Source organism: Suncus etruscus, chromosome 5 (genome assembly GCF_024139225.1).
Source record: "Suncus etruscus isolate mSunEtr1 chromosome 5, mSunEtr1.pri.cur, whole genome shotgun sequence".
NCBI classification, from domain to species: Eukaryota; Metazoa; Chordata; class Mammalia; order Eulipotyphla; family Soricidae; genus Suncus; species Suncus etruscus.
The window spans coordinates 120,183,244-120,210,810 of record NC_064852.1 but is presented as its reverse complement, the minus strand read 5'-3'; the positions used below and the strand labels follow the sequence as shown (position 1 = coordinate 120,210,810).

General features: G+C 36.6%; 1 protein-coding gene across 1 annotated transcript in view; it reads right to left on the bottom strand.

Moving 5' to 3' along the window:
* The window catches only part of SATB2 (SATB homeobox 2), a 199,937-nt gene that overhangs the window by 19,645 nt on the left and 152,725 nt on the right, over window positions 1-27,567 (bottom strand). The window contains exon 9 of the mRNA XM_049773254.1: window positions 16,996-17,193. Within this exon, the coding sequence (XP_049629211.1) occupies window positions 16,996-17,193 (198 nt within the window). The remainder of the gene's footprint in view (window positions 1-16,995; window positions 17,194-27,567) is intronic.

Sequence of the window (27,567 nt, the reverse complement as noted above, 5' to 3'; positions counted from 1 at the left end):
TCACATTTATTTTTATCTTTTCCTTTTCAAAATAAAAAATAGTGTGATAAGAAAGAGAGAGTAGAATAAATCACTCAAGAGAGCTATGGCTTCTCCAGAGGCAGAAAGCAGAGAGCCCTGGTCCAGAATTCACCATAAAAGTTAGATGTGGGGGACAAGTGCTCGGACACCATGTACACAAGCAATACACATGCACCTATTTGTAAGAGTTTAGGGTATGCACTTTTAGTATCTTTCTTTTATAGGGTAACTCTTAAAAATGTACTTCTCATTTTGAATTTGATTGGGCTCATCTACTCTAGCTAAGAAATTAGCTTTAAAATACATTGTTTTTCCTGTCTTTCACATTAGCTACTTTAAATCTGTTGAGTGTTTGAAACTGGGAAATTATAGACTATGGATTCATTATGCTAACCGGTAGATTCGGTAAAGCAAATCTAACCAGGCTTTCAAATTAGCTTTGAAATTACCTACAGAAAGAAATATAAGGGCAAATCTCCTTGAGTAGGGAGAAGTAAATTTAAAGGAAAATGTGAAGATGGAAGAGCAGAAGCAACAACCATTTAAATAAATTGTTGTTGGCATCTGGGTGAGACCTGGTGAACCATAATACTAATCAGCAGCTCACTACTGAAAAATCCACTCTGCAAAAATATATATAAACATATAGATATACACACAGTTAAAAAAAATAATCAGAGTCTATTCAGTATTGACTGGTAAAAAGTTTTGACTGGATTCCTCAATGGGGTCATCTTGCTAATTTTCATAGTGAGAATGACCCATAGTCAGTTCCATTTTAGTAATAGTGTTAAAAATCAACTTTCAAAATTCCTGAAGACATAATGACCAGATCCTCTGAGCCAGTGAACACTAATTTGAGCAACCCAGAGTACAGGGTGCAGAAAGGGGGGCACTAAAATACCTCTACTTCTCAGACTTGCTTCCTGAATGCCTCTGCTGGACCCACAGACACAGTGACTGGGAGGGACCTGGGGTGACAGAATTATTGAGCAGATTCTGTACCAAAAGGTGAAGGGTTTGATGCTCCACCGTGAATTTGATCTAGAAACAACTTGTGAGAAAACTGAACTTATGACCTCAGAACCGTCAAATCTATTGCACTTTCCTGATCTCCCATTAATCGGGTTAAGTCAAGAAATAATAAAATAAATGAATCTCAGAAACCCCGAGTTTTCCTTTAATTGAAAGTGGGCTTTACTATCATTACAAGGGGGAAGTTTGAAGCTTGGACTTAATAAGTATCAGCAGCAGTTTTCAGTGACATTAGATTTCCACACTAACCAGAAACAGCTGAAAAACCAGAGTAGGTAGATTTGTCTACCAGACTTTGGAACTTGAAGGCTGCCTTTCTCTGGCAATTGTCGAATTATCAATCAATCAATTAATCACAGGAAAATCTACTGGCTCTCTTGGAGTCCCTGGAGCTAGATCATAATCTATTATTTTGTTGCTAATTTGTTTTTTCCTAAAATGCATGTAAATCATCCAAAGATGAATGGTGTTTCATTTTTATTTTTGTGCTTTTACGTTTTCATTCAAGTATTCAAGTGGAATTCAGAAATTGATAAACCAATTCATGGACAGAGTAGTTGAGATCAAATGCCTGAGAATACCTAACCTGTGTTGTAACCATTTACCAAACAAGAAGAAAACTCAAAAAATGATAGAATAGTTCTTTTGAGGTAAGAGCTGATAATCACATGCAATTTTTAAAAAAATATCTGAGAACTTTGTAACTTTAATGTTAGACTGGGCTGAGTTTTCTGAGTTTTTTTTTTTTTTTCGTTTGTTTGTTTTTTTGCATAAAACTTTACTTAAATGAAAGGCAGCTTGGATCTGGCCTGGGGACCACACTGTGTAATCCTTTCCTGAGATGTTAAAAAAAAACAAAAACAAAAAACGAAGGCTACAACAGGAGAAGTGTCGAGATACCCAGCCTGGACTGAGCAGTATCAGCACCAGTTTCCTTCTACACCTTTCTCTAGCATTCTCACAGCAAAATAAATGTTATAGCTTTAGCAACTGCATTTTATTTATGTATTTATTTATGTATTTATTTATTTATTGGTTTTAAGGTCACATAATTGCTAAATTTATGGGAAAAAATTTTTTTTATTATGAGAGGCAGCACAACAACTCAAGTTCCCATGGTGAATTACTGATACATTCCTTGTGACTAAAAAGAGTGATCAGTTGGCACTTTGGCTGCACTACCTTGCAAAGGGAAGAGTCCAGCCTGGTGATGTCATTTATGCTGGTACAAGGACTACTCAGTGGTATAGGAAGTTTCACTGCCTATGCTCAAAACCCCCAATATAACTATATAAATGACCTTATGTTTTTAAAATATTTCCTAGGATAATAGGTGCTGTTTTTATATTTTAATGTGACTTTCCTTATAGTTACACTAAGTAAAACTAGATATAATATAAATATTGGCACTTTGGTATTTTCTTGATGTTCTTATAGTAAAATATGATTAAAACCATAATAATTTAGCATTTAAAGCTTAGAAGTCCCTTAAAAGTATTGCTATGTCATTTGTTATCACATATTAATTGTTTTATTATTAACTTAAATGCCCGCTAGTTTCTCATTCTTTTCCCTTTCTTCCTTCCCTCTCCATTCCCCCTTCTCCCTCAGTTCTCTTTCCTCCTTCACTCCCTCCATTATTGCTTTTCAATAATGTGAAAACATTGTTTTAAACCAAAAGAATAGAGGGCAAATTGTGAAGAAGTAAATTGATTACATATGAGCAACATGGGGCAAGTTGAGAGGGGCAAAATAAATAGATTAAAAAAGTATATTGCAATACAACCTTCCTTCTCTGCTACTCACACACACAAAAATGAACTAACTAGAAATGACGACTCCTGTGGATACTTATATGTCACTGTCTCCAGAAACCTCACACCATTTTCTCTGAAAGAAGTTAAGTACATTCCTTTCTATTTCTGTAGAGATCTAGCAAAGTCAGGCTTTTGGGAAAGGACATTAAAATTGATTGATAAAATTATCTTCAAACCTGAACTTACAGAAATGATTGATAAGACTTTCTATTCATATTCACATATTTTAACTTATTTGTTCATCAATATTTAAGTTCTTTTGGTGACCCAGTTATTAGTTTACATACCACCTGTGTATAGCAATGAATAAAATCAGACGAAATTTCACAAGTATATTGAATCCTTTCCCCTTGGATAATAATTGCATCTTTAAATAAACTTTCATTTTCCCAACTACCATAACTGCCTGAGAATTCAAACTAAGATTCAGCAGAATCCATGGGTTCTCATATTTGTCTCTGATTCTGGGTACAATCTGTATTAGACATTTTCAACTCTTTCTAGAACAAAACTAGATAATATATTTTAGCTTCTTAAGTCTTTCGAAAATTACAACTATTTTTTTTTTCAAAAAGGTTTTTTGATGGCATTAAAGCAACAAAGACCTTTTGAGCCTGTGTTGATTTACAACAAAATGATTTGTTGAGTTCTATGGAAAGCTGGATAAAATTTGTAGTTTTCATTTTTTAAGAGGGTTTCAATTGGAAACAAATGAGGATTAAGTATGTCCACTCCACCCCTAATTCTTCTACTACCAAACACATGATTATCTTGATTCTGCTCATGTAAATTTTGTGCCCAAAAAATTACTTCTACAAGTAGCAACCTCATTATTTTATACTAGAGGATGGCTAGTGATTCTTTCATTGGTAACTGGAAGAGAACCACCTGGCTCCTTGGGGCTGTGCTGATATGGCTGTAGCCCTTGTCGGGTCAGGTGTGCGGCTTAGTCCCTTTTAATACTGAGCTGTTGTGGCAGAAAAACACAGGGTGTTCTAGGGCTACAGGAGCCTGCTTTACATTTTCTGCTTATATTTTTCTACCAGAGTGCTTCTCATTCATAGGTCATTGTTGTAATGAAAACGATTCATCGCCTTTGCAGAAGAAACAACTGCACATCTGCAGGGAAGGGCATCCCCACCTGGATGAATTTCTCATCCTTTGACTGGCTGGTTAAAGCAGGAGGTGCTAATTTCACAAACTTTAATTTGAACCTAATCACTCAAAGCAATTTGTTCAGAAACCTGCTAAGGAATTCAACTGAAATTGTACATGGACAGTGTGGGGAACTCATTCCCAGTTGCTGATACTTAGAGGCCACATGCCGAGAACTTGAAAAAACTGACAAAATTGACATAGGGTCACATAACAATGTCACCATTTTTATTATGTTTGAGATTGTTAGATTCAAAAGTAGTTCAACAGAAAGTAAAATAAATATTTAAATGAAAAAATATTCCTTTTAACTTCCCTTCCTTTCTATATGTGATCAAAGTCTTCAAAGAACCCATACAAAGGCAGTAAGACTTAACTTGGCTCAAGCATGAGAAGCAGGGAAAAAAGGGAAAGTGGACTGGTGGATCTCTGAGGGCTGGACCCTCAGTGTTTCCACTGGAATCAGGGAACTCTAATATCTAATATTAACTAATAATTAATATCCAATATTAATGGTCTAATATTGGCCATTAACATTTTCTAAAAATAGGATAAACCTCTATTAGCTTACTCGAAATTTATCTGAGATTTTGATCATGTGGAAGGCCCTGAAAATATTAGTGGAATGATAATTATTAGTACTAATATTAGTAAATATTCTATGTCAAACAGTTGACTCAAGTTAGATGTCAACGTATGATTTTGCAGGCAGTGAATATGAGGAAGTGCTTGCCTCTCTTGTGCATGGCCTGTGTAAGCTATGCAACAGCCCCAGAAGCTCAAAGCCCTCTATCTTCCTCTGATTTTTCTACAATTTAAGTTCTTTTAAAAGTCATCATGGTAAAGTGAGAATTTTCCTTCCCAATTCTAAATAAAATTTTTTGTAAAACAATAAAATGTTGTTGGGTATGGCAAAAGAATAAAGGAGTACTTTTTTCAACAACAATAAAAAAAAGGCATTTTTAGCTTAAATAAGCAAAAGGACTCGCATCTGGATAGTCTCTGGGGTTTCTGCTGTCTTCCTGGCACATTTGAATTCACAGAAATGGTGACAACTCCAGACACTAACAGTGTTGAATTCCTGTGTACTCAGTCCAGCTGTGACTGGACTCTGATGGACTCTGATAGGAAAAAGTAATTTTTCTGTGCTTTTAGGTAACTTTGAGGCCACCAGGAAAATAGATATAAATATTAGTGCTATAGTGATGTAGAGACTGGCGGAGCAAAGATGTAGCATTAAGTAAGGTTGAAGGACACTCTTCATAGAGAAAATAACAATGGATGGTTTTCACATAATTGAGTAATTCCTGGAATCATCACTTGGAATTCCGTCCCCTTCCTTCTCATATATGCAAACAGGAGTGAAAGTATGAATAGTGTTGCTGTACAAAAGACACACAATCAGCTCTAATTTATCCAAAAACAAAAGAAGTAAACATCTGCAAGTTTTGTTATTGATGGTATCAGAGTATTTGAAGTACAGTTATCAACAAATGTCTACAGGACTGAGTTCCACAAGGTTCAAAGTTTCTGATAAAAATATCTTGATATATTGCTTGCATCATGATAGAATCAAACTAGTTCTTGCAGAGTTTCTAACTGTAGTTTTTAAGGTATATTTAAAATAAATGAATAGAATTTGCTTACATCTAAATATAGTCTTGTCTGTCAGATAGCCTGCCTAAATCCAAAGCATAAGATAGAAGATCTAAACTGGTTTTTAGGAAATCTGATATTTTATGTCTAAGGCACTGCATTTCAGTCATCTTTTAAAAAATACAATTACTGGAGCTGGAGGGATAATATAGAGAGTAGGATGCTTGCCTTGCACACTGCTGACCCAGGTTTGATTCCTGATACCCACTCCATATAGTCCCAGGAGCTTGCCAGGAATAAGCCCTAAACACTATGAAGGCTTCCAAATTCAGCATTCTTACCCCTGGCTAGAATTGAAATGTCAAAAAAGCTTGGGACCAAATAATCTCTTTTTTTTTCTGAGTGGGGGTTCTCATGACTGTGATGCTGAGATTCAAACAAGGGTCACGGCTACAGCAATGTGATAAGCAACTGCCTAAAACTTTTGTATTGTCTATTGGGCCCCAATTCCCTTATTAGAATTTGAAGTTGTATTAGACAATGTAATAAAGAGAAGCCACCTCTTTTTGTTAAGTCAACTTACAGATACTTTCTTTCCTTTTATTTTCTTATTATTTAAATTATTTTATTTGCAACAATTATAAGCCAGATAACTGGGTAATCACTCCAAAATCAGTGGACTCATTTTATGTTTTCATTAATTAACATATTTTATATTATTTTCATCTACTACTCATGGCCACATTTAAAGTCCTTAAAAATAAGAATGATTTTATCTTCACCGAGTAAATTAGGTAGAACTTAAAGGCATTTCCAAATTATTTAAATCATATATATATGTATATATATATATATTTTTTTTTACTTACTCACTATGAGATACACAGTTACAAATTTAAATGGTAGAGTTTCACCCATACAATGTTTCAATACCCATCCCTTTTCCAGTGCACTTACCACCACCAATGTCTTTAGCTTCACACACACACACATACACACACACACACACACACACACACACACACACACACACACACAATGTTCCAATACCCATCCCTCCCCCACACATAGACAAGCCTGCCTCTGTGGCAAACATACCCTCTCTCCCTCTCCTTCCCCTGCCTGTTTTTCCTTTTAGCCCCTGTGGCTTGCAATATGGTTATGAAAGGGTCTTATTTATTTCTGGTGAGAATGTTAACTGATCCAGTCTTTCTGGAAAAACGTATGGATTTTCCTCAGAAACCTAGAAATTGATGTTTTCATTTGACCCAGCAATAACTCCTCTTGGGATTATAACCTAGGGACCCAAAAATCATAATGCAGAAAAGTCCTCTCCACTTCTTGTTTCATTGAAGCACTATTCACAGTAGACAGAATTTTGAAATAACTCAAGTTATCTGAGAAAGGATAAACTATGATGGTACATCTACACAATGGAATATTATGCAGCTCTTAGAAACAATGAAGTGATAAAACTTGCTTATAGATGGATAGACAAATGAGCATGTCATGCTGAGTGAAATGGTCAGAAGGAGAGACACAGACATAGAATGATTGCACTCATGCAGAAGACTATTTTCTAAAACAGAACTGTAAGAGGAATTATTTCTTTCTAGTCTATTTCATTATTTGCATATAAAATGATTTTCTGCATTTGCAATGGCTTTCTGCACATTGGTTTCGTAGCCTGTGACTTTACAGTACAAAAATATTGTTTCTAGGAGCTATTTGCAGAGTCTTTGGAGTTCTCTAGGGTTATTATCATGTCATCTGCAAATAATGATAGTTTGACTTCTTTTGAAACCTGGATGTCCTTGGTCTGTCTTTCTTGATTAGCTGCCAGGACAGACTTCCAATACTATATATAAGAGCAGTGGTGAGAGTTGACAGAGAAGGCTTTCAGGTTTTTGCCATGTTTGCTGTGGGTTTGTGGTAAATTGTGAAAAACTTATGCAAATAAAGCAATATCTCTAGTAAGAGAAATTAGGACATAAGGAAAATGATACAACCACGTTATATATTAGAAGGATTAATAATATCAAAATAGAAATCTTATCCAAAGCATTATTCCAGGGGTGGCGAACACGCAGCTCTCGAGCCGCATGCAACTCCCGGCCAAAATGAATGCAGTTCTTTGCCTCTTTCATTATTTTGTATACTGTGGTTCTTTGCCAAGTTTGGATTTTGTTCTGCTGCTTCTGAGGAGGGACCTCTGAGGAGAGATCTCTGAGCGCGGAGTCCCGTCTCCCATCCCTCGGAAACATCTGCACAGGCCAACAAGCGGGGGACTTGTGTGTCACATGTTGGGTCACATCTTGCCGTTAGTTCTTAGTGTGGAGGACACAGCACACCCTCACCATCACTGCAGGATTTTGACCCTCACTCAAAATGGCAAAATGCAATATGTGTTTAATATGTTATCGTTAAAATTATATGCTTTTGTGTGAGTGTTTGTCTGTTTTGGCAGGTCACTGTGTGGTGTGGCTCTCTGACTCTCACAGTTTAAAATTTTGGCTCTTTGTGTCAAACTTGTTCGCCACCCCTGCATTATTCAGTGTAGTTCCTATAAAATTACTCATGACACTTCTTGTAGGATTTTTTTGGGGGGGGGGGGGGGAGGATTGTCATCCTGGCAGTACTCATGAGTTACTCCTAGCTCTCTAAACTCAGAAATTACACATTGTAGGTTTAAGGGACCAAATAGGATGCCAGATCGACTCTAGATCAGTTGCTTCTAAGCAAACATCTTCTCTGCTGTAATATCACTTCCAGTTCCATCAATGAAACTTTTTAAAGACTTAGATCAAACATTATAGAAATGTATATCTATATATTTTATATATTTATATCTATATATAGACATCTATATATAAAAATCTCCTTCAAATATCCAAAGCAAGAGGACAGAAGACTTCTTTCCCAACTCTTTACTATAGAACTACTGTAATCAAAACAAAAGTAGTAGAATAAGGACAGATTATCCAGATTATCGGACCAAAGAAACAGAATTAAGAGTTCAGAGCCAGAGAAGATCTTCAGGTATATGATTTACTGACAAAGGAACATAAAGTATGAAGTAAAACAAATAAAGTCTCTTCATTAAATGGTTTTTGGAAAAATGATAAGCCACATTTAAAAAAACCTTTTTAACACATGTACAGAAATCAAGTCAAATTGGATTAAAGACCTTAATATCAGTCCTGAATTTATAATGTATATTAAGGAAAATATGCGTAGAGTACTTCATACCATTGAAGCAAGATGGCTGGGTAAGAAACTATGGTACATATACACAATGTAATGCTACTCAAAAAAGATAAAACCATATAATTTTCTGCCACATAGATGTATCATGCTGAGTGAACAAGGAGAGGGACAGAGAGATGTAAAGAATGACATCACTCACATACAGTATGTAAAGAAATATAACAGGGGAATAACAAATGACCAAAGGCAAAAGAAACTGAAACAGGTCTTTAGTAGGAAGCCTACCATAATGGTGAAAATAAAATGTGGGGGTACACTGGGTAAGGTGGAAGGAATAAATCCTCTAGTGGATGCTGTGGTGCTGGAATGCTGTAGACATGAAACCCTACTATTAACAGTATTTTAATTCATGGTGCCTAGAATAAAAATTTTAAAAAGGAAAAAATCATGAAGAAGGACAGAGGTCATGGGAAGGGCATGGTTTTAAAAAGGTAAAATTACAATTCAGAGAAACTAAGCATAGACAGACATTATAAGGTATACAAAAATAGAGAAAATGGTAATTCAGTGGGAAATAGAAAATGATTGACCACGAAAAAAGAAATTGTCTTGGGAAAGAGGTCTGTAATGTCAAGAACATCAAAGAAGGCCAATTCATGAACTGTAGCTGTTAAATTCCCAATTCAGATCCAGAGACCTACACAGAGTATTACATTTAAATTTTTATGAAGTTCTATCAACTCAAAATCTTTTAATACATCTCCAAAAACTTAGCCAGAATTTCTGTCTTAGGTTATTTTTTTACTTTTACAAAGACTTTAAATTAAAAATAGCAACTAACTACTAAATCTCTAGATAAAATAAAGCCATACTAGAATTTAAGCTACGAGTACCAACTCTAATTAGTTTCTTCAATTTTCATCATTACTAAAAAAAAAAAACTTTTATTGCATTATGGAAGATGGTAATACAAGATGGAGATGTCCATTTACTAAAACTTAAAAAAATATTTCAAATTATCTTTGAATCTTTTTATATCTCCATATGACAGAAAATTTGGACATGGAGGCTGGAGTGATAGTACAAATGGTAAGATGCTTGCTTGCATACAGCTGACCTAAATTCATCTTTGGCATCCAACTTGGTCCCCAAAGAACTGCCAGGAGTAATCACTGAGTACAGAACCAGAAACATGCCCTGAGCACTCCAGGTATAGTCCAACAACTTCCATCAAATCAAACTAATAAGAATGATTAAAAAAACAAACAATTTAGAACTGGTGTAAATATAACTGGTATCACAGAAATGAAGATTGTTTCTTAAGTTAAAAAAAAAGCAAGAGTGCATCATATTCATGTTAATATATACATATATATGAACACTGCTGTGGTGCCTTACTGGTGATCAGGAACTCTCATGAAGCTCTAGCGAAGACCTACTTATACACAGTGACAAAAAAGTTAAAATGGCCAAGTATGAATTTATATCTCTCCTCCAGATTATAACAGAGTTTCAGAACTTGGAAGTCACATTCAGAATAGGCACTTAGGATGAATTGCAAGGTAGAATAAAATTCTAGTAACCTGATTGAAGAGGTTAAAAACAATTTTAAATGATTATTGTATTATATATTTTGACTTTCTTTTAGAAAAAAAGAAAGCCAAAAAGCTAGAAAATTAGCTGGAGTAGGAAAACATGACCAAATTCTCCAAGCCTGCCTGTATATTCTATGCATCCTTAAATGTTAGTGATGAGAGTCATATCATGAAGCTCTCTAGAAACCCCATTCTAAACTTAGCTCAGAAAAGCTCGTATCAATCTTTTACATTACTTCAGTCAATTGTAGGTTTAACTACGGGAAGCCTCCTGTAAAAAGGAAATTTTACCAGGCTACATCTATACAGTAGAATAATTATGAAATAAATAATATACAAAACAGCATTGCGTAACACTAGAGAGCTATAGTAAGACGGAGAATACTGCCACACTCTAGCAGTTATTTCCAGTACAAAGATAAAAGTCAGACTCTGAAGAGAGATAAATATGGATTTAAGCTCCCACTTTGAGCAAATTATTTAACTTAAGCTTTAGCTTTACACTTGTAAAAGTAGACAGAAAGTATCCTCCCTTTGGCTTTTCAAAGTTTGGATAAGCCTTGTTAAAAAAAATTCCCACATTAAGAAGTCTGAACCCTGCAAAGCTATTAACAGGAAAGACAAAGAGTCAACATTCCTTATCACATTCTCATCAACACAATCACACATCATCCTTATTACAATCACCACCATTAACATCATTATTACAGTGTTGTGTGAAGCAAAAAAGTCATAACCAACCCCAGAGATATTTAATATTATTTTAAATCTTACACTGTTAGGTAATTAATGGTATATCAGTCCCAGCCCTTGTACTAAGAAACTGGGGCAGGTTAAGTCTTTGTTGTTACTATTATTGTTTAGAGGAAAGGTCCTATGAACCATGGGCAATTTCATAGTATCCTTAGTCTCTATCTAGTGGGTACCAGCTGCATTCAAATTAGGAAAACCAAAACCATGCCCAGACATCATTCCCAAATACTGCATGCTGACTAGCACCATCTCTAGTCTAAAATCACTGGTACCAATGATGAGACTTTCGAGTTAGAAAATCCCATGGGTAGAAAGCAATCAGGAGGAGCAGGAACACAGTCCTGGGACTGGTGGGTTCCCTTCTTACTCAGCACATGGCATGGAATTTAAAACAAGTAGTTGTCAGGAAACCACAAACTTGCAAAATAACCCATAGAAACACTGTGGTGGAAAAATAATAAAAGCTCTAAAGGACAAACTACCCAGACTTGAAAAATCTGGCAAATGCTTCTAACTGACCCCACTCAGTGACCTGGTCATAGAATAAGCACTGTGCTGTCTTTTTTCTGCATTAAGAAAGAAGTGTGCTAAGATGCCACACTGGCTTGCATTTTCATTCAGCCAGAAATTCTGGCTTAAGGCAAGACTCAATGTCATTGTTTTCTGTTGTTTCCAATTGTAGAAGGGAGCCAGTAATAAAGCATACCCTGAACTAACTGGCTTTTTATTCTAAGCTGAGGCTATCCATTCACTATAAGGCCTCAGGTCATAATCACTATTGGGGAAAAGTACCACAGCTATAAGAAATAATCTTGTCTCTGACTTATTGATGTAAAATTAGGATTTTAATCATTTCAGTTAATTATTTTTTGTTTATTTGCTGTTTGTGTTTGTTTTGGGATCGCAGTTATTGGTTCTCAAGGCCTAATCCAATCGCATATCAGGGGTCACTGCAAGGGTGCTTGGGAAATGATGTTGGGCTGATTATTGAACCAGGGCCTTACGTATGCAAAACATTCTCTCAGCCCATTGAGTTCTCTCTGGGGGTCCCAGATTCCAATTGTTTTCATATTTAATTGTCTTTACCATGCCACTTTACTTAAATTAATTGTCTATGTGTCATTTCTACATGGACAATAAATACTAAGCTTATTAGTATTTTGCAACTCCTTTTGAAATTATCATTATTCTTTAAGTCTTTTAGTGATATCCCCTTTAATTATCTCTCCTGTTTCAGAACACTTTAATACCTGAGATACACTGAATATCTCTATGAACTATATCTTTTCTGAAGGCCTGAAATCACCATAAATCTTAGTTAAGGATGTATGGGTATGGAGGCATTTAGTTTACAAAGTACGTTCGGTGTCTAGTAAAGTACCTTCTACCTATCCTGGACTTAAAAGGAGACTTTTGAATATATTTAAATATAAAAAAGAAAACTGAAGAATTCAGATCCTTTAATATGACATCTAAGCAGCCTCAGGAAGGACATGTTCACTCTTCCAAGATCCCAGTGTCTGTGGTAAAAAGTTCCAAGCCTATCTTGGTCCTATCTATAATCTAGCTTCTTCTTTGATAGAAAATTCCCATCCAATATAAATTTTTCTGAAAAAGCACATCAATTATCCCACTATTCTATTATAAAAATAAACAATACCTGATGGCTGCTATGTAAAAAAAATCAGAACTATGGGCCAAAGGTGCATGTTGTTTCAACATGGCAGCCTCAGAAGTTGAATAAAGGGAGAATATGGCTTTGCATGGGCAAAGTGGTCAGAGGGAAGTGAGACCCAAATAAAGGATGTGACTGGGGTATTAGAGCACGAAACCCAGAGTGTGGGTAATGGTCTCCAGCAGCTGGGTGGTGAGGGCATAGCCTGTTTGGGAGCCATCAATTCTGGCCAAGTGGCTGAATGGATACCAGCTGCGTCCAAGTTAGAGCCGACTTTCTACAGCGCAATGTGAAATAAGGATTTTATGTAAAATCTACTGATTTTTAAATGTCAGCTTATAATTTTAAAACTCTTGTGGGTTTGGGGTGAGGGAGAACCAACATCTGCAGGCAATACAAAACTATTGATTTGTAAATTATTTGCAAACAAACAGCAAGAAAAAAATGAATGTATCACTTATGTGAGTCAAAAGGCTGTTCCTGAATGGGGAGGAACTGAAGGAAGGTTTATCTTTTATCATGTATATCTGGGGCTAGGCATCTAATTAAACAAACTCATAAGTGGATGCTTATGCACAGAGATTGCAGACATACCTTTAATATTTTTTAATTGGTAGAGTATCCTAACTATTACAAATTCATAGCCATAATTCGGACAACTTCCTACCAGCTGCTTAACAGAATAAATGCATGGGGAACACTTGATAATCACGCATTTTACCTAAAAACTTAAGAATGGTATTTTTTCTGCCATATTAGACAAAAGTTAATCTCATCCAACTAATATTGCTATATATTTTAACTTTTAATTTTCTAAAATATGAAAGTAGTTATATGGCTCTAAAGTTTTAGTTGATAGACACAAGGAAATTTTATCCACTAATCCAATGGTCTGACTTCTGGAACATTAACAGACATTTTTAATAGTTTAGGATCATTCTGAATATAGATAGGTCTTCCCAAGTCACAGAGACTGTGCCAAGGGTAGTCTCTGGACTCGAGAATTCTGCCAGCTAGTTTTCTTTTTTCATTTTTCATACCAGGACTAAAAGTAAACAATCAAAAACTTCATTTTTTCTGACAGATATAAGTGCAATTAAAAAAAGAGAGAGAGAATTACTGGGAGTTGACACAATGTGAAAGAAAAAAAGCAGCAAAGAGTTTCACAGTAATTAGGGAACTAATGGCCCAGTCACAGTTAATGTAAAGAAAATTACCTTATATACAAAATAGCTAAAATATTAGTAGAAAAAATAACCTTTTTTATAAAATAAATTCTCCCAGTGATGTTGAAGTTAAATTATCAGCCACAACGTACTTAAAATGAAAACAAATTACAGATTGACTTTTCATCATTAAGTTTTGTGAATACACTCTAGCCTAACATACCAGCATGGACATTTAAAAAATTCATGTACTGGTTGACCGAGTCAGACAAAGTTTACTCACACCGACCAGTTTAAAGACAAAATACCCTGACTCTACCTTGAGCACTGCACAGAGGGACACCTGAGAAATGAGAACTTCTGAACAAAAGAGAGAGATGTGTAGAAGAGTTTTCACCCAAATAAAGGGAGCAGCTCAGTGCTAATGGAGAATAAATTTGAATATCTTTCTCTCAAACATCTCTAAATTTACAACTGTGTCACATTCCTATGACAAAAATGGAAAGACATTAATTTGTAGGCTCCAGTAGTTATTTTATTTTATTTTATTTATTTATTTATTTTGGGGGGGGCATACCCGTTTGATGCTCAGGGGTTACTCCTGGCTACCTGCTCAGAAATTTCCACTGGCTTGGGGGGACAATATGGGACGCCGGGGGATCAAACCTCGGTCTGTTCCTTGGCTAGCGCTTGCAAGGCAGACACCTTACCTCTAGCACCACCTCGCCAGCCCCCGTAATTATTTTAAATCCCTATGCCATTTCTACTTTACCTAAATTAACTAATACAGACACTGATTACTAAAAAAACTTCATAAAGTCAGTGTCCTTAAACCAAGTCCTTAGCACTGCTTTGGTTCAACCCAGTTTGACTAATTTTCATCAAAATTCTGAAGACAGTGCTACAAAAAATTTTGACATGGATGCCTGTATTCAGTCTACAATAACTTTTGTCTGAAGCTATCTTTTTCATAAGATGCTTTACATTAATGAGTACTCTAATGACATGCTCTGGATAGTAAGTATAAACATCTCTTAAATTTTTCAAATAAACTTTTTTTTTTTTTTTCAAAAAAAGGCTTGCAAACTTTTATGCTGACCCTTCATTTTTACTTCCCATCAAACCTCAATATCTAAAAACTGGTGCACAAAATTAAAAACTCAATGGCTTAGCAGGCTGGTCTAGTTATCTTTACTGTTCCTAAGGGGTTTTGCTAAGGGTGAAGCAGGAAACATGCTAAAAGGTTAACTCTGAGACCTACCTCTAGAGAATGGTGACATCAAGCACAGTCCAGACTGGGAAGACCAGGCTCCCAAATTCAGTCTTGTGCCCTGAGTCACCCACCCGGGAGCCTGCAGGAGCTGTATGATGGGCTGTTGTTCAAGTCTTCTAGCTGGGTCAGCAGAAGAGTCTACCTGAATGTTCACTCAGTGACTTTTCTTGTTTTTAATACCTTGTCTTGCTGTTTCTAGTTTGTTTTTATTATTTACTCTCTGTGACTCTGATTACAGGCCATAATCTAAAATCACTGACTGAGATGTCAATAGATGACATTTGAATAAATATCAAAAACATTTGACAATATTGACATGTGAAAAAAACTTTATTGAATGTTTTAACTTTACCTCTACCTTTCTCCTCATTTCCTCAAGAAATGTTTGATTAGACTAAGGACCACATGAACCACCTGCTGCATGTTCTCACTGTGGTGATGCCTCGACTCTTCCTCGTGATTCCCAAGAGTTTGAAAGTGGAATAAGGCAAAAAGAGACAAGGAAAAACAGGGCAGAGCCTCTGCTCTCATTCTGCAACTCTTTCTTTGGGAAAGCCATCATCAAGAAACAGCCCTACCCTTCTCTTCCGTGTTTCTAAAATCCTTACTCCTTTCTTCACAGGTACATAATACATTCACTCCTGCCTTCCCTCTCTTCATACCACACAAAAGGGAAGCCACACAGAGGCTTTATAAGAACCACGTTGATGGTGATTGGTATCAGTGATATGGGAAGAAAAGACAAATCTCAATTCACCTACCAAAAAGGATTTGTGGAAAAACTTCTAGCAGAAATTCTCAAAATTATTTAAATACAAACCAATTTTCTTTTCAGAAAAATAATCACTCAGTGCTCCCTGGAAATTCATCTTCCTTAAATCCTTTCCATTTGCACTCAAACTACTGTCCTCCTAGTTCAGTACAGTGCTGCTGGGTTGGGGGAGGGTGGTATGGAGGATAGGCTGTTGGCCCAAAGGATAAAAAGATAGGGACACTGCTTTCAAGGGAAGACCATGGAATATTTACCTAATTAATACTTTTTCTGAAAAAAATTTATTTTCAATTACAGAAAGAGTTGCAAGGGACAATTTTGTTGACTTTCTTAATTCCTTTAAGAAACTATCATTTCTTAGGGCTTGAGTGGCACAGTAGGTAGGGCATTTGGGTTGCAAGTGGCTAAGCCGGGTTGGATCCCCAGCATCCCATATGGTTCCCAGAACCTGCCAGGAGTGATTTCTGAGCAGCTGAGTAGAGCCAGGAGTAACCTCTGAGGGCCACCGGGTGTGGCCCAAAAACAAAACAATTAAAAGAACTATCATTTCTCTCAATGAGAGTAACAATAAGCATACAACCCAAGGCAAACCAATGAAGACCAATTTTTAAAACGAAGGAAAGCAAAATCCATCATTTCAAGGTGTATCAGTACATCTCTGAGCAGTTGGAACAGTTCTCTGGAGTCCAGTGGTATATGCCTGAGCTCAGGACATGGCTTTTTTTCTTAGTCTAATCAAACATTCTTTGAGGAAATTTGTATTAATTTGTTAGCTTACACACACACAGGCACACACACACACACACACACACACACACACACACAGCCCTCTGTTCTTGGGCAGATGGCATGAGATGAAGACTTGGGGTAGTATCTTCCACGTTGCAACCACCCACAGCCCCACTGAGATTAGGAGACGGAAGTGCTGACCTGAACAGGCTCCGGGGGCAGCTGGACCACATGCTGCATGCGTTCGCTGTGGTGATGCCTCGACTCTTCCTCATAGATCACATCCCTCTCATGTTGGGGAAGGTTTAGGAAGCGTCGAATGGTGCAGAGGTTCTCCCAGAGGGTACGGTTTTCTGGGCTAGGATTCTCCTTCCAGCGAAGCAGCTCACACAACCAGCCCTGGAGAGAAAGCCATTTGAGTTATCCTGCAAGCAGTTGAGGGTGGCCTAGAGCCAAGTCTAGAGGACCATATTTTTCCATCAAAGCTGTTTCCAACAAGGGAAGATACTTTAAAATCCCAACAACTCTTCCAAACTAACCTATGAGGATGCAACTCGTCAAAACCAGGTTGAAAGTCTTTAGTCTTGTCAAGACATTAATTTTTGGTCCTTCCTATCAGATTTTCCATTGTAAAAGCTCTTCAGCAGGATGATAGATATTTGATTCTCTGAAGAGTGCTTGTCAACTATATTCTTTGAAATGGCCTATTTGGGGGGCTGGCGAGGTGGTGCTAGAGGTAAGGTGTCTGCCTTGCAAGTGCTAGCCAAGAAAGGACCTCGGTTCGATCCCCCGGCATCCCATATGGTCCCCCCAAGCCAGGGGCAATTTCTGAGCACTTAGCCAGGAGTAACCCCTGAGCATCAAATGGATATGGCCCGAAAAAACCATTTCTCATATATATATATATGAAATGGCCTATTTGGAAAACATTTTCATTCAAACAGAAGACTAAAACAATACAAAAATGCCCCTAAAATATGACAAATTCTAAAGAAAAATATTTGTCAGTAGCAGTTTATTCCCCATGTGGGAAGAGAAGAGTTTTAAAATCATCCCCAAAAGAAAACTACCTAAGCTGAAATGAAAACACTGAATATGTGCTTGTCACTGACTGCCTGGACACTGGTCCTCTGAGCACCACCTCCCCAGCTCAGCCACACCTGCAAGAAGGTAGGCAGTTGCCTGGGTCACACCTGCGAATGTCTGCCTCCCAACTGCTTCCGGATGCGCCCTCTTTCACAACTGCATGAGAAAGAAAATGTAATGCAAATACTGATGAAATCTATGAAAATAATACAGAGGATGCTGTCAACATCGCTCACTGACTCGTGTCAAAATATTTTACCCAGTACTCGCTAACCCATCATTTCCAAGCTACATTGCTAAAGGAAAAAAAAAAAAAAAAACCAAACTGTCCCACATCATGTATCTTGTAAGAGTAAGAATTTGGGAGAGAATAAAGGTGCCTAAGTCAACACAAATGCCTTTGTGGAAAAAAAAATTCCCAAAGGAAATGCATTCTCTATCGTGCCGAGTAAAGCTGATGAAAGTTACTGACATGCATCCTAAAAGCCCCCTCGAATATCAGGAGCTGTTGTTTGTCTGACTCTCCGCTGTGTCTTCTGCCTTTCCCCAAAAAGAGGCAAGATTTGATTATCTCCGCTGCATCAGCCAAGACAGCAACACCAGCTGTTCTCATTGTGCAGCCTCTTCCTCACGGTCTCCATGTTAATAACCTGATCATTCCATTTTCTCCTTCAACTACCGGCTGCAGCACCGCGAAGAGACAAAAACCCAAGCCCATCTGCAGCAGCTGTAGGCACTGAACTGTGAAGGCCCTGGGGATTTATAAACTAATCTGTAACACAACACTGCCTTGTTTTTACAAGTGAGAGGCCACATTTGTGCAGACCTGATCTTTTCTTGCAATAAACTGGGAGCTGGGGAGAGTTAGAGGGTTAGGAAGAATGAAAACAAGATATCTAATCATTTGCTTAGATATGTTTTTCTAAGTATTTTTATAGATTTTTTCACTCCTTCCAACTCAACTGAGAGATAGGTAATGGTCGATTTTCAAGGGTTCATATATATCCAGAAAAAGAGAACCATTAAATTTGTTATCCCAATCAGAAAGTAAATTACATCCTTAAAAAAATTTTCCTAGTCCCAAAGTGTTCTCTCTAGGGTTTCTTTGTACAAAGGAAAAGATTTTTTGAAATGGAAAATAAACCATCTGTGGGAAAATAAAAAGTATAAGCTCCAATTTCTCTGTCTTTTCACAGACTTGAATACATCTCCAAGTGAACTCTTCAACGATTTCAGACAGGTATGTTTAACATCTCCCAGGGGGGGCAAGAGCATGGAGACCAATAATTAAAGAGAAAAATAAAAACAAAAAAACCGATTACATCTGTTAAAAAGCTGAAGTTCCAAGATCCACAGACCTGGACGGCACCTGCTGTTGTGCTGGAGGAGAGAAGTGCACGGTGGGAAGCCACAGCTTGAAAGGGGACAGGTGACAGCTGAGGGATAGCTCCACTTGTGGTATTTGGAATGTTTCACACGACATTCATTGCTGTGTTTGATTTATAGGTGCTGCTCACATCTGCACACTTTACCATCACTTAGCGCAAACCCCGGGCCTCATTCTGGCTGGACGGCGCACTATGTACCACTGGCCCTGGAGAAGCACAGCGCCCAATTTGCCCAGTGACATGCAAGGTCTTGACCTTGAGGCTGTTAGCGAGTGGATTAGACACAAGCGTGGTCATGTGTGCCGACATCAGCAAACCAAATTAATTTCTGGCACAGGGAAGGAGCCAACAGGACCCCCCTGGTTCCTCGGGCCTCCGAGAACTTCCTCAAATCCCTGATGGAGCCAAGCTAATAGCATGTTTAAGGGAAAGCCGGTGGTGAAGCTGAAGCACATTCATGGTATTTAGAGGGTTATTAATCTCGTTTCCCCACAAAGTGTTTGCTTGGCTGATCAGATTAAGGGATGGAGCCTTCCACAGCGCACCCTCACCACAGCAGGCTCTAAGAAATCTGTGATACTTCACAGCCTTGGACATATTGCACCATGTGTACCCAGCTGCTTCAATAATTAGCTTATGAATGTATCAGCTGGTTCTGTGATTTTTATAAATAATAACTAACCTACAGAGCAGAAAGACTGTCAAAAAGCCATACAGTGGTGCAGAATTGCAAGGTGTTCCCATCTCAAACTTCTCCCAAATGTCAACGTTCCAAACTAGCTAAGCACTGGGGATGCCCTTTGGGTGGCCTTTGAATGGGAATGTATTTTGTTTTTTTGTCAGTTTGCTAGAAGCCATGATACGCTTTCCCTCATTCTGACTCTAACTGTGTTCCTAGACTTATCGACCGGAAATCTTGCCTTCCACCTCACTGGCTTCCCATCGTGCTCCCCATATTTTATTCACATGGTCTCTGCACCAGCCCATTTGCAGTACTTATCTCTGTTTTCTCAGTAGGGTCCCTTATTAGCTTGTTTGGTGACTAATGAATGTGTGACAAAGGATCATGCTGTTGCATCAACACACATGTATGTGACTGAGAGTGAACCCATCACACAAGAGATGAGTCCCCACAATGGGAATTTTTTTATCATTTATATAATTTTTGTATATCATCCAAGAAAGTTTTGCAGTATCAGGCAAAAAAAGTGTAAATGTCAAATAAAACAGTGACAGATGACAGTATTCTCTATTGAATAGCACTGTTTCTGTCGTGCATGTTCAATGGGAACTCATGAATTATTAATAAACAAATCTCCTTTTTCTGTTAAAAATCTCAAGTAGGGTTTTTTGGCTGTTATTCCCTATGTGTTATGTGCATTCCAGGAGAATTATTTTCATTTCATAAATGCTGATAGAGAAGTTTATTGCCTTCCCCACACTGATCACCTCGGAGTGGTCTCATGAACTATGGAGTCTATACTTGTTCTTATGTGTTGTTTAGTCTGACTTTTAAGTTTTGACCAATAGTCATATAGAGAGTTTAGCTTTTTCATTATGGTAAGACTAAAGCTAAATGTAGTATACCAGGAAAATGGACAATATTAGATCCTGAGTCCTGAAACTAACACTTAAGTCCCTGTTCTATCACAAAAAAAGACCTTTGAGTAACTAGTTACTCTCTTGGAGCTTCTGGGAATTGAACTTAGAGAAAGTCTAAAAATGGAGGTTTCTAAATTCACTTTCAGTTTAACATCCTATAATTTATTTTTAATTTTATTTGTCAGAAATAGTCACCAGAGTTCAAGCACAAAGAAAAAAAAAGCAACACTTTGACCAACTGATCTAGGTCAACATCACCAGGAATGACACATGATTTGCTTTGTAAATTTAAATGGACTCTGGAATATAATATACTACAAGAAACATAGCATGATATTTTATGTTTTCTTGTCAAAAAGAAACAAAAGCACAACCTCAATTGAACCATACAAGCCATACCCAAAGTGACAGATGTTCACCAAAACCTCCAAAAATTTCATCAGCTCTACAAAGGGACAAGACTATTAAAATAAAGGAGCCTGAAATAATTTCCAATTGCAGAAAAAGAAATTACAACTAAATACAGTATAATCCTTATACAGAAAATGTGCATTAGTGAGAAAACTAATGACATCAAAATACACATTTTAAAAACATTGTTTTTAATTTAAATAATAGTATTTAAATGCTTATAATGTCCTAGTTTAGATCATTGTACAATGGTTTGTAAGATGTTAACATTCAAAACTCTTCAACTTTTATATAGGAAGCCTGAAAAGAACAGAGACTGCACCTTTATGGTGCTTGGTTAAAGTGTTCCCAAGCTTTCAGTGCCTATGCAAATCATTTCTATTAACATCTCATCAGTCCCTTAAACAAATATATGGCTCTCAATATAAAAACAACTCCGATCTTCCTTCCAATTACACAGGTGAGGCAATAAACACATGTTCCTGAAAAGTTTTGTGTCTCTCTAAATTTACAAAGCAAATCATGTTCTAAATGTTGTGTGAATCCTTACTACCTGAAGAAACATGCAATTGTTGCTTTTTGAAAAATTAATGATAATTCATAGTTTATCTGTTACCAAATCAAAAATTTGTTGATGATTACAAAAGTAAAAAATAATAGATCACGGGGCCGGCGCAGTGGCGCTAGAGGTAAGGTGTCTGCCTTGCCAGCGCTAGCCTAGGATGAACCGTGGTTTGATCCCCGGAGTCCCATATGGTCCCCCAAGCCAGGAGCAACTTCTGAGCGCATAACCAGGAGTAACCGCTGAGCATCACAGGGTGTGCCCCCCCCAAAAAATAATAGATCACAATAAGCCAACCCATGTTCAATCCACAGTATCACATATGGTCTCCTAAGCACTACCAGCAATGACCCTGGAGAACTGCTGGGTGTGGCCCAAAATAAAAAATAAACAAACAATAAACAACAAATTGAAGACTCCCATTAAGAACACAGGCTTGCTCATGTTTTCCCCTTATCGCTTTATCTTTCATCAGTTCCCCTAATGCCCTTGTGCCCTAGTCACTTTAAATCATTCATCATACTTGACTACACATGCTATCTACCCAATGCCACATTTTTGCTCACATTTTGCTCACTTTGTTCCTTTAGTTAAAATGTCATATCACAAGTCTGTTTCCCATAAGAAGTTGAGGTCCAAGGCTCATCTAACAGGTTTGACGGTCATATCTTACAACTATCAGTTGTTTATTTCTGTATGATCTCAAGGCACACATGTCCATAATTTGACAATTTTTACATCCTCAGTTTATGTGTATACACACACACACACACACACACACACACACACACATATATATATACACACACACATCCCCATTAGAAGTTTAACTTCTTATTGATGGTAGAAGGAAAAAACTGAAATTATTCTCATTTTAGCATTTCATGGCAGAGTATAGTTCCTTGTAAATAACAGATATTCAATAATACTTATAATACTTAAATTATCAGAAATTAACTGAAATAAACTGAAAGCCTGGCTTTAAACTGAGAGTTTTGTTTGAAAATGTCAAACTCAAAGAATTACTTTTGGAGTATCAAATATTTCAGTGATTTGAATTTTGTCTTCCTATTTAACGAATGCATAAAGCAGAGTTTATTTAATTCAATTTACCCATTATGTATATGGAAACAGAGTCAGAGGTCTTTTATAACATTAATACAATATATCATTTTTTATTGAATACCCACTTAATATATGCCAATCAATGTGCTGGTATGTAATAAGCATCATTTAATTCTCATTATTACTTTTTGCTTACATGGTAACTGAAATCTCCAATAAGGAAGTAAAATCTTCACAAGGAAATAAATTATTGTGATCAGTAAGCTCAGAGAAAATGTCATTAGACAGAATATTATAAGGTGAACTTTGAAGATAAATATAGATTTCACCAGGTGAGGAGAGTAAGTAATAGAAATCATATGCTAGGCAGAGATAACATTATTAGCAAATATAGGAATTTAAAAAATTATAAAATTCAAAGATCAGCAGATCAAAAATCAAAAGCAACTTTGGGGACAAAAACACATTTTATAAATATAAAAAGTTATAGCATATAGAATAATATCAAAGACTTTTTTTGGTATCAGACATTGGCGCTTCTAAGCTATTTTAACCAATGTGACAAATAACTTGTCTAGATATCCAATATTATTAATGTCAAAATTTTGATGTTGGGCACTAATTTGGAAACACCAATGTCTTGTCAGTGATTAAATTATGTACTTTGTACATATTAAATTATGTAATTTGTTCATTCATCCTCAAGAAGGTTCATCCTTTAGAATAATATGGATGTATATTAGAAGCACCAAACTTTAGAATTATTTTTTAAAAATATTTCCTGATATTGTAACTATTGTGTGTGCTGTTGTTCTTATTTCTTTAAAAATGTTTATGTTGTGCATGAATAGAAAATTAATGAAAACAGATAGTATCTAATTCACTTACATAAAAATTGGTTAAGACTTAAAAATCTCAATTAAAGAAAATGAACAGCATTGTCTTCCAGTAATGAATCAAAGGTTAAAAATGTTCAACTTATTTAGGATCTCTTTCACAAAATAGCATTCCATCCAGTGTCCAAGTGTAAACACAAGATTTTGACACCCAGCTCCAAATCTGGTGTTTAAGTGATGTGAGGAGGGGCAGCTAAGGTGAGAGGGGATTCCTGTCCATGGTACTGAAACATCAGAGTCGACAAGACACTTGTTTTCCTACTGTAGAGGACTGGAAATGATGACAAATTCTCCCAGTTCCATGTTTTGCTTTGTTCCTTCTAAAACGAATGAGACCCCTTGTTGATGACAAATCTCTTAATTCTCAAATATTTCAGAACGAATACAAACTAGAACTTGCTCAACAAAACAAGTTTACGGTCTGTTCAGATCTCATTCAAGTGAATAAATGCCTGTTTCTCAATTCACCTTAAAGGCAAGTTCTTTGCCACAGGCATTACTGTTCTTCCAAACATACATAGAAAGTTAATTCAATGTAAAAATCTCATAAACATTCACACACACACTCTTACTCTTCCCCTCTAAGGACTCCCGTGAATGAAGAAGTCAGCAAATGAACAGTTCTTTAGAAGAATGATTCAAGGCTTCTTGCAACAGACATGTAAAAGGCCATTTACTCATCCACATCTTCAATACAGAAAATGTCAGCATATGTAACCAAAAAGAAATGTTTTCTGAGTGTCTCCAAAGAAAATTCATATTATTAACCACAGACAGTCGCTTTCTAAATGGAAGCACATAAAGTCCCCAAACAAACTTTTGTAACTGTGAAAGGATTTTCTCTTCAGCTGGTTGAGGCTCTTCTGAAGTGTGAAATGAGCCAGATAATATTCAGCGCTTGTTTCTTAATCACTGAATTCTCTTTTCATGAATCCAATAAGTGTCTATTAAAATAAATAAACCCCCTAATGATTCAAGATAACCTAATCAAGAAAACTGAAATGGATAGAAGGCTACTGCAAGGGGGACATTGTCAAAGGCTTCAATGAATACCTGACGAGGATGACATCTAAACCTGAAAAAGAATTGTGCTGAGCATTTGGTCACAGTTCAAGGTGAATCATTTTATGCCTTGAATATAGTAAGTAAAAATGATCTGCTCTCCTTTTTTTATTTTAAAAAAATCATACACTAAGCACTAAAATCTATTTTCAAGAAGAACAATTTTCATCTGTGTCTGGGCATGCTTCACATTTCTATAGAATGTGAAAGATTGGATCTATAATTGAGAGTAATGGGAATTTCATTTCAGAACAACTCCTTAACAGTTATAGAGGGCTTTAGGCTAGAGGGGATTTAATAAAATATTGTTGTTCTCCTACCTTACTTCAATGTCCAAATTACAGATTCATGATTTTAGCATACCTATAACAATGATATACATCGTTCAACCTTTTCCAAGCATTCATGATTGGGTGACCAAGACAGTAAAGATCCAGAAATAAGACTTCTTTGAAAGATCTGAAAGGTATTTCATGATTGAAAATAAGGTGAGGCAAGAAGGCAACTAGAATACAAAATTCAGAAAGTATGAATCATAAAGTATGTGCCTCAGTAAATATTGTATCCCTAAATGCAAACTTTTTTCATCCTAGTTGTGGTCCTATAAAAGGAAGATGAATAAATATTTTCTACAGCAAAGTGAAAGAAGCTTTTTCAGAGGCACCAACGTTCTCCAGTTGTAAAGCATGAATTAATTCAATATGTTCTTTGTAAAAGGGCTTAGTAGGAGTTTGAGGAGGTAACTTACATATATCAAATTGATTTGCTTTAGTGGCACATCCAAGGTACTAAAGGTGCCAGGCCAAGAATAGGGAAAATAAAACAACTCAAGAGCTTCTGCAACAAAGATGTGCTTAAAAATATTAAAAAACTTTAGTGATAGTTGAAAGTATATGCCATTTACAATTACATATGATCACTGAAACTAAATTCACTGATCACCAGTTAACATTTTTCTCACCGTGAGGTTAATATAAAAATTGAAATATTATGGAAAATGTTTATACTTATCTCTCCATGAAGCCTAATTATTTGAGGTGATACTTCTAGAAAGTAAAGAGAATAAACTGGCACATGGTAACTCCTGAACATCATTAAGATAAGTGACCAAGAATTTGAACCTGAATTTGGGAATGTTGAGAAATCTCTCAGGGATAAATCCTGGTGTGTGTGTGTGTGTGTGTGTGTGTGACATGTAAGGCAAGCACACTACCCAATGCACTATTTCTCTATTCCCAAGGATATTTCTTTTTTTTTTGGGGGGGGGAGTCATACCCAGCAGCGCTCAAGGATTACTCCTGGCTCTATGCTCAGAAATCACTTCTGACAGGGTCAGGGGACCATATGGGATGCCAGGATTCAAACCACTGTCATTCTGCATGCAAGGCAAACACCCTGCCTCCATGCTATTTCTCTGGCCCCGATATTTCTTTTAAGTACCCATATATGCAACTAAAATGTAACTGGGATACTTTAAAAAGTAGATTGAAGACAACGGTTATCATGGTTAACCAATGACTGAATGAAGAAAATAGATTAGAGCATAGGTTGAACATAATAAATTACATGGTAAGGAAGAAAAGGAAATAAGCCCAATTTACTAATGGATTTTCTTTTTTTTTTTTTTTTTTTTTTTTTTTTACTAATGGATTTTCTTATGCAAAGTTGTCTAACTCAATTTTTTGCTGTGTTTTAAAAGGAACTGCCACAGAATTTGACATCATTCAACATATTAAACATATTAGAACAACTATAAAGAGATATTGGATAAACAATGTCTAATATAGAGCAATTACAAGTCTTGCATTTAGATTATCAGACTACTAAGCAGAAAGGTGAAGGTGGGTGGTGTGGTAAAAGGAGACTGAAGGAAAAAGGAACAACTGGAGAGGAGCTTGGGTACTTTGGCAATGGAGAGGTGCAGTAATTTTGAACATTAATATTATAATTCTTAATACTATTATAACCATGTTTTCTAAACTAATATAAAAATTAAAATATAATGAGGGGAGAAACCATTGCCCATAAAATGAGTACTTGTAATCTAAAAACAATATGGGCCTTCTACTTTTAAAAGTTAATGCATTAAGACCTTAAGTGAGAACATAGAAACAGAGTTTAAAGGATTGGACACAGAATGGACCAAATGCTCATGGATAAGCTGCATAAAACAAAAAAATCCAATCACCATGGAGAACACAATTTCTGCACTCAGGGATCACTCCTGGCAATGCTCAGGGTACCATATTGGGTGCCAGGGATAAAAGTCAGGTTGGCCACATGCAAGGTAAGCACCCTACCCTGCTGTGCTATCTATTGGTCTGGCACTAAACACAATTTCTAGGGGAGGAACAATTATAGATTTGTGTGTTAGAGGACAGACTCTCATCTTCTCCAACTGCTCTTATGGTCCTTTCCTCTCTAGCTTACAAGCTGGAGTCAAAATTACCCATTTTTGATCGTCATCACTAAGCTAGCTTATGAGCCTATGAGATTGGAGAGAACCAAGTGGCAGGAAATGAGACTGTAGGATTGGCAGGCACCATTAAATCTTGGTGGAGATGAGAACATCTTGACTATGTCATTTCATCAAACACTCTTCTGGGTCCTTATTTATTCCATCATTAGTCTTTATTAAACCTATTACACTCTCTGATTTTAGTCCTTTCTTTTAATATTATCAGAAGTTTACTACTAGATA